Source organism: Dermacentor variabilis, chromosome 3 (assembly GCF_050947875.1).
Source record: "Dermacentor variabilis isolate Ectoservices chromosome 3, ASM5094787v1, whole genome shotgun sequence".
NCBI classification, from domain to species: domain Eukaryota; kingdom Metazoa; phylum Arthropoda; class Arachnida; order Ixodida; family Ixodidae; genus Dermacentor; species Dermacentor variabilis.
Window position 1 is genome coordinate 146,005,233 of NC_134570.1, and position 8,589 is coordinate 146,013,821.

General features: G+C 47.2%; 1 protein-coding gene across 1 annotated transcript in view; it reads right to left on the reverse strand.

The window, feature by feature from the left end:
- Positions 1–6,822, reverse strand: part of LOC142574797 (uncharacterized) — a 106,075-nt gene extending 99,253 nt beyond the window's left edge. The window contains exon 1 of the mRNA XM_075683808.1: positions 6,688–6,822. Within this exon, the coding sequence (XP_075539923.1) occupies positions 6,688–6,702 (15 nt within the window). The 5' untranslated portion in view covers positions 6,703–6,822. The remainder of the gene's footprint in view (positions 1–6,687) is intronic.
- Positions 6,823–8,589: the final 1,767 nt, after the last annotated feature.

The window sequence follows — 8,589 nt, forward strand, 5'->3', positions numbered from 1 at the left end:
TGCTGATCCGTACCCAGATCCAGATCCCAATCCAGGGCGCGATCCGGATCAAGAGATGACAGTCAGCAGGCTGCATCGAAACCCAGGGAAGGAAGCAACGGTTCCACGTGGGCCGACAAAATCAAGGGAACGGCTATAGCGGACAAGACGCTGCCTCACAGGGACACCAATCTGGGCCGACGACGCGCGTACCGATCCGGTAAGTGCCATGCTTTGTGACCCACCCCCAGAGCAAACTAGCCATCGTAAATTAGAAAGGCTGGAGAAAGAGAACGCAGAACTAAAAGAAATGAATCAGAACATGATTAGAGAGATGACGGCAATAAGGAAACTCTTAAGCGAGGCTAAAAAAGCAGAAAACAAAGAAAGCACTAATACACGCAAAGAAGCCCCAGTCCCCGCGTGTGCTGGTGAGGGACCTATGTCAGCTAAGCGTAGGGCTGTTGAAAATAAGCTCAAGAACAGTGAAATACAGATGGAGGAAGTCAAACAAGCGCTGGCGTCTTTCAAAGACAACATGCAGATGCTTATGGACAGCGTCTCACAGTTGACATTGAATGTAGGCCAAATACAGACGGCACTGAATGACCCTAAGGATGGACTGAAGGCTTTTGGCGAAAGAATTGGAACCCTGGAAATGATGACTATGTCATTGGATGTAAGGGAACAATGCGGGTCGTCATTCCTCAGAGCTACACTTACTCCCCAGGCGGGGGAGATGAATATGCAATATGGCTCACACTAAGAGGGAATTTCGAATATGGCAGTGGAATTGCGGGGGGTACAAGAACAAACGTACCATCATGCAGCAATACCTTATGTCACTTAAGTTTAAAGCGGAAATTATCGCACTTCGAGAGACAGGATATGGATATGTCACACTCACTGGATACAGAGCCATAGAGTGTCAAACATATTGTAGGGGCCTGTACGTGCTGGTAAATAAGCAGCTTACACAGATTTCACATGACTTAGGCATCATAGACAAAAACCTAGAGTACCGCATGGTTGAGGTTGCAGTGCTAACTTCACACAAAAAAACAAAGGAAAAATAGTTTATTCGTGCTCAACGTCTACAGCAATCCGAAACACCAGAAACAACACTTCAAGAGATTATTCGAAAAGGCTACTAATATAGCTGAAAGTAGACCTCTGATTATATTAGGAGACTTCAATGCAGCCCACGAGCTAGGGGGCTGCCTTACGACGGATGTCAAGGGCAGGAATCTGTGGAACCACGCGGATGAACTAGACCTGGTCTTAATCACGGATAAGACACATCCCACAAGATCGGCAATTCTGTCTGCAGAGACACCACACCGGACCTTACGTTCATTAAGAACGCGGAGCATGCATCATGGACTAACACAAACATGAATTTTGGCAGCGATCAATACGTGATAGAAGTCAAACTGGAAGTTGAGAAAGGCCGAAGTCGAGAATTCGAGGTCGTAGATTGGGACCTTTTTCGTAAGTTAAGAGCCCAAAGCGGAAAAGAAACCACCAAACTCAATCTCAGAGACAGGTGTGAGGGCATCAGAAGGGACATCAAATCAGCGTCCAAAAGGTTTGTTGCAGCACCAATATAGAGACAATAGACTCGAAACTTGCCCATTTAATAGAAGCCAAGGAAGCCATAAGCCGAAGGTGGTGGGCCGAAACCCTAAATCGTAGGCTGAGAAAAAGAATCGCAGTACTTAACAAACAAATCGAACAACGCTGTAACACCCTTTGCCAGCAACAGTGGGACGAGTTTTGTGAGTCAATTGATGGGCAAATTAGGAACTGCAAGGCGTGGAAATTGATCAAGCATCTGCTGGATGAAGAAGGCACTAAAGCCAACCAGACACACAGCCTTGCCCGAGCTATACACGTAGCCCTTAAGGGTCAGCCTATCGAAACAGTTACCAAACAACTAGTTGACAAATACCAACCAGTTAGAAATGAGCAGGACCAACCACGTCCATCAGAATACAGGGAAGCTGCTCAACCTGAACTCGACCAACCCTTCACCACATCCGAAATCCGGAGGGTGTTAAGTGAACTAAATCGAAAGTCAGCCACCGGTCCTGATGGAGTGACAAACAGATCACTTAGCAATCTCGATGAGCCGTCAATTGAATCGCTGACAGACTTCATCAACGAAGCATGGATTTCAGGCGAGGTCCCAGAAGAGTGCAAGACTTCCCAAGTTATACTAATACCGAAACCAGGTGAACCTTCAAGCTTGGACAACTTAAGGCCAATATCACTAACATCATGCGTGGGGAAGGTCGCTGAACACGCAATCCTTAATAGACTAAAAGACCACTTAGAGGACAGTAATATATAAATTCACAACATGCTGGGTTTTAGGACCACACCACGCAGGATGCCATGAAGCAAATTAAACACCACATACTCGACGGATATTCTAGAAATACTAAGGTCATACTCGGATTAGACTTGGAAAAGCGTTCGACAGCATCAAGCATGAGTACATCCTCAAAACGATAGAAGACATTGGACTGGGATTGAGGATGTCTAAGTACATCAAATCCTTTCTCGATGCACGCACTGCGAAGATAAAGGTCGGCGACACAAACTCGGAAGTGTTTCAGCTCGGACATCGAGGAACCCCCAAGGATCGGTGATCTCTTCCGTCCTCTTCAACCTCTGCATGATTGGTCTGTCCAGAAAGCTGGAAAACATTAAGGTTATTGACCATACCATATATGCTGATGATCTCACTGTATGGCGTGCTGGTGGCAGTGAAGGGCAGATACAGGACGCACTGACGGGAGCGGTCAAGACGGTGGAGGAATACCTGAGACCTACTGGACTCAGCTGCTCCCCACATAGATAGGAGTTGCTACTTTATAGACGTGAAAAAGGGGGCAGGCCTAAGGGCTGGAAACCTCTATCGAAAAGCAATATGCACCTACATACAGAAAATGGTGTCAGTATACCCAGAGTCAACGTGATCAGGGTACTAGGCTTTTTCATTGATGACAACGGTGGAAAGCATACGGAAGTCAAGAAAATCACCCTTAAAACGGATAACGCCTGCAGGGTGATCAGACGCCTGGCAGGAAGACACAAGGGCATGAAAGAAAATAACCTCATCAGGTTAATCGACCCTTTCGTACTCTGTCATATCTCATACGCCGCTGTCATGTACAACTGGACGCAGGTTCAACTGAAGAAGCTTGACGCAGCGATCAAGAAGGTTGTTAAAAGCACATTTTGGCTCCCAATTCCAACCAGCAGTGAAAAATTGCTCAACCTAGGAATACACAACGCGACCATGGAGATCGCGCAGGCTCAAGAAACATCACAAATAGCGAGACTATCTACAAGCAGCACGGGAAGATCAATCCTGGACAAGATCATGATCAACCCTATTACGGATCCAGCAAATTTCATTAAAGTTCATCACGATTTCACAGACAACATAATTGTCGCACCGCTACCCAGGAATATGCACCAAAAACATAACATCAGCAGGAGAGTTGCACGAGCCAGGGCGTTAATCAAGAAAATGGATAAAGGGGGCGGAGGAGCCTGCTTTGTTGATTCGGCTCCTTACAAGGATCGAACTAAGTTCGCGGCGGCGGTAGTGGATCATCAGGGCAAATGCTCCAACTGCGCCACGGCCTACACTAGCAAACCTGAAGTCGCTGAACACCCATGCCTATGATTTGACTTGGAGTCGCTTTCGTCGAGAAGGTGCGTCAGGATACCCCAGTATTTGCCGTTGCGCATCTGTCTGTCAATGAATTCGCAGTGCTTGTCCCATTGCTGCTGGCATAGCGCCTTGCAGTGATCATCAATAACCTTGTTGAGGTCCTAAATCATCTTTCGGAGTCTGCGATTGAGCCTTTGACCCTTCCATCGGTGGAGCAGGGCATTATTGGCCTCGATCAGGTGAGCGAGTCGGCAGTCCAACTGATCGATGTCAAGATCGGTTTCCACTTTCTAGTTGACCATAGAAGCGTCGTTCCGGGTGTCTTCATACCGCTATTTGAGAGTGGCAGGTGCCCTGGCTCTCCGGGGTTCTTCCCGAATCTTTCCAAAATGCTCCCAATTAATGAATGTGAATACCTTGGCCCTACTCTGAGACACCTTGAAGTTGGAATGTAGTGGTCGCTGCCGAAATTCATGGTGGTGTTCTCCCAGCCCACGTCCTCGACGTTACTGACGAAGGCGAGGTCAGGTGTCGAGTCCCAAGTGACAGAGTTCTCGATGCGCGCAGGAAAATTCTTGTCAGTGACTAGAGTGAAGTCCATCTCGTTGGCGTCTTGCCGCAGGTTGTGCCCCTTAGCGTCGTAGATGTAACCCCTGATGCCGTACGGTGCGTTTAAGTCACCGACGACGACCAAAGGTCGAGGGCCGGCCAAGTCTGTCGCTTTCTTGAGGATGTTCTTGAACTGTTGGTGCGAGTCCCTGTGGTCGCTATAGATATTGAGGACGAACACGCTGTTTCTGCGCTGATTCCGCTGCAGTACGTCGAACAGGACCTCAATTATGGCATGTTCTATTCTACCACTCGCCAGCTTGAGGTCGTGGGTGAGATGAGTCAGCATTTGATCGATCAAGGTGCAAATCGCTCGCCGGCGGTCTGGGCCGGCATGGCTCTGCTGCCCTGGAGTGAGGCGGTGGAGACAAATGTTTCCTGGAGAGTATTGACTGGAGGTTAAATTCCTTAAAAACTGCTGCAGAGGGGCTTTCTTGTTAAAGTACCCGCTGAAGTAACATTGAAAAAGGCGAAAATTCTCTTTGAGTTTATCCATTATGGCTGACCGGACGGACTACCACATAACGGGGCAGTTAGGGCTGCGCAAAACTGGGACCTCCTGCCGCCGCGCACATGGGATACTGGCTTCCTTTAGTATGGCGGAAACATTTACCGATTGTATGACTAAGGCGCATGAAGCCATTTGCGCCTCAATCGCATCTATCGATCTGCGAGAGCTCCGAGGCCCTTGTTAGCGTCCCCGAGCACAATCCGAATTTGGCGAACGCTATCGGCGAGGAAACTGGCGCTGGCGTTGACCTGTTGAGGCCATCTGCCAGCCCAATGAGAGTTTGCTTATATCGCTGCCTTCTGCGCACAACGCTCCCGATTCACATTTTTGTTTGGCTACTCCCCTGCGTTTGGAAGACGTCTCAGTACCGTCTACCAGAGCTGGGATTGGAGTCTCGGTGGCCCTGACTAACGCACCGTTACCCGACACATTCGAAACAAGTTTACTGATCACTGCCGTTTCGTTAACTAGCCTCTTGATCGTCTTCTTAAGTTCGTAGTTCTCTTTCCGTAAGCGAATGGCTTCCGCTTCCCTAGGTTGCTCTCCAAGATAGCACACAGTCTTCAAAACGTGGTATTATTGGATTCACCGTCTCAAACAGATTTTTCACCAAACTCTACGCAATAAAAACGTCGCAAGCCGGACACTTTAAAAACGAGGAGCAAATACGTATGGAAGCCGTTTTCACAAGACTGGCTATATCTGTTAGCGTAGGCCAGCTGAGAGACCGGCCCTCTTTGCTTGTTCGGCTGTTCAGACACCCTCGTCCACCCACACATTATCTGCCCTGTGCATTAAATGAACCCACGTTTCGTGACGATATGAATATGTGCCTACCTTAACGCCGCAGTTCTCTAATTTGCCTCCATTACATGCACGGGCACTGAACTTGTGAGTATAGTCTCAATAAAGAGGGCGTTGCCGGGCATTTTGTCAAAGCGAAAACCTATCTTGCTGAGAATGCGAGGCAATGTTGCTGGTTTATATAAACGCAGGGTCTAATTTTCGTTTAAGGGAGAGGCAGGTTTTAGCAACATCGGGATTTCGTTCCACTTGAAGTATTCATGGCCCACTTGACGCAGATTGGTCAAGTGCAAATCGCCAAATTTCCTTTTCCGCTCGCGAGCTCTGCTTCCACGGGAAAGCCACTTCAGGGACGCCACCTCCGCGCTGCTTCCATAGAGAAAGAATGCTTCTTCGAAGTTAAGAAACCCACTGTTACAGGGGGCGTTCGCTGGCGTTTGCGAAAACGAGGTTATCTGCATGACAGCGTTCATATTGGCACTCTTACCGAGTTCTTTTCTGACTGAACCAAACACATTTAGCGTTACGAACTTTGCTTCTTTAAAAAAATACTGGATCTTTGACATGTAGCGCTACGGAAATTGATCCGACGCCCTTTCAGCGGTCATCACGTATTGTAGTAAACCGGAGATGAAATCATTAGCGCAGTAAACAATTAGTCTATTAGAGAGTTCCACACTGTCATCGCATCACCGGCGCTAATGTTGTGGTGCGACCAGCAAAGTTAGCATGAACCATTTTTACAGCTCGGCACCACCTCAGTAGTACTAGCTGCATCGAAATAAACAGCTGATCTAAATGATGACGACAAAATACAATTACTGTTTTGCCCTCAGCGGTCATTAGGTGAAGACGAATTTCGCGACATATTTTTTGTCCTGGCGGAGAGCCAGTAACAAGCACGAATTCTTATCGGAGCGGACGGGCTCGGCTGTATGGGTGGTGCCATGCTGCTATATAAGTGCATGCGTGGAGGGCCTAGCGTATCAGGTAGTACTATGACGCATCATGCAAGAAGCTAAGCTGAGACGCTCTTATCTTGTTAACGATCAAACAGTTACGCCTGGAATTATATTCTGGTGCCCGTGGATATTGCCTGTGTGAATCTCATCCCTTCGGCAGCGCTGCAGGTTAGTTGTGAGATAGACTATAAAAACAGGGACACGCAGGAAGAACGAAAAAAATGCCGGCGAACGCCTGTTTGCCTTCCTCAGATTGTCCTTTATTGCACCAGTGTTCTTCTTTATAAGAGCCACAGGCAAAAAGGGATGGACGGCAAACATTTGCGCCACTTCAACGTCATATTTCGTTCAAATAAAGATACCCCTAATTTTCTATTGCCAACCCCTTCAGCGAATGACAAAATTCATCTTCGCCACTTACCCAAAAGCTGCAAGACAACGGCGAATCCTAGAACGGCGAGCTGTCGCGGTCGCTTTCGGATGTAGTGTTCTGCTTGACACAAAATTAGAGTTCTCCAAAAACAAAGGATTGCAAGTGGCTTTTCACGACACGCTCGTCTTATTATTATTTTTTTTATTTTTTGCGGTCCGATACCATTGTGAGGCGCAGATGCAGTGCGACACGTAAAAAACCTCTCAGAAATATTGCTGTCTAAAATAACGTGGCAGAGACATTACAATGAGCCATCTATCACCGGCGTCATCACACCGGATCGAATGTTGTTCTTGACGGCTTTAGGGCATAATAGGAATACACGGCTTCAATTTCTCTTCTGTAAACAACAGTATTGTAGCTCCCTGCGGTTGACTCATCGCGAAGACCTATTTCTTTGAAGTTATTCGATAAATTCGAAATAACCACAAACTAAAAAATCACCGACGATAACGATGCACCCTAGTGCAAAATTTCAGCGCAGCTCAATGCACCTAAACAAAAAACCTATGCCCAGAATCCAAACATTCCACGTATTAGGTGTTTACAGGCAAGGCAATGGTCGCAATATCCGATCTTAAAATGCACTAAGACAAACTACCTACAGCGGCGCTCGCATGATCAATAGAGTAGCCAATCGCAGACATGGAATTAAGGATGAATATCCATTAATTACGCTTGACTCCGGCCCTTATCTTCAGTAGAGTGACGTAAGCGACACTTTATCTCAAGCTAACACCAACCGAAAGCGTTCTAATAAATGTAATACTACCGAAAGCATACAAACAAGCCCTTACATTCTTCCAGGCACGGGAACAAGGAACATTCCATCCCTCGGCATCCACAACTCCGAAAATAAACTAACTGAAGCACACCGACATGCGCGAATCACACGCTGCACAAGCTCACTACATGCGGCAGGGCCCCTATTCCGAAATTGCAATGCGCCACTACCTCCTCAATTGCTTACATAAGGAAATAACGGTGGCCCCTATTCGCCGTAACATGCAACCTGAATATCCCTTTGGCAGGAGGAAAGCACGAGCCAAAGCAATACTAGGCGGATAAGGCATTTTCTCCACTGCTCGCTGGACAGATGCGGCCAAGTACAGTTGAAACTCGATTTAACGAAGTGATGGCCACGCTCGAATTATTTCGCTAAATCGGGAAGTTTTTAAAATTGACAAAAAGTTTTCAGTCCGTCGAAATCGAATATTGTTATGCAGAGACACGCAAAAGATACCGCGGCATCGTATTGCCGCTAATTCAGCCATCTGTCGCATAAACCATGAAATAATGAAAGCAACCACCATCGCCTCTTCCGAGGCAGGGTTGAGACCGCTGTCCCGTGCATGGGCGCGGGGCGCAGCCTCGTCAAGATAAAGCTAGGGTAGCGACTAGGACACCTAGATGCATTAACGCGTTAGTTTTAGAGTCTACCCTTGAAGAAAAATCCGCCTGTGTCAAAATTACAAATAGATCACCGCTTTTTCTTTCCTCATTTACTTAAAAAAAAACTTCGTTAAATCTAGTTCGGCTAAGTTGGTTTCGGTAATTTGGGCGGATGACAACATTGAAACCGATGGGTACCTGCCGGGGAATA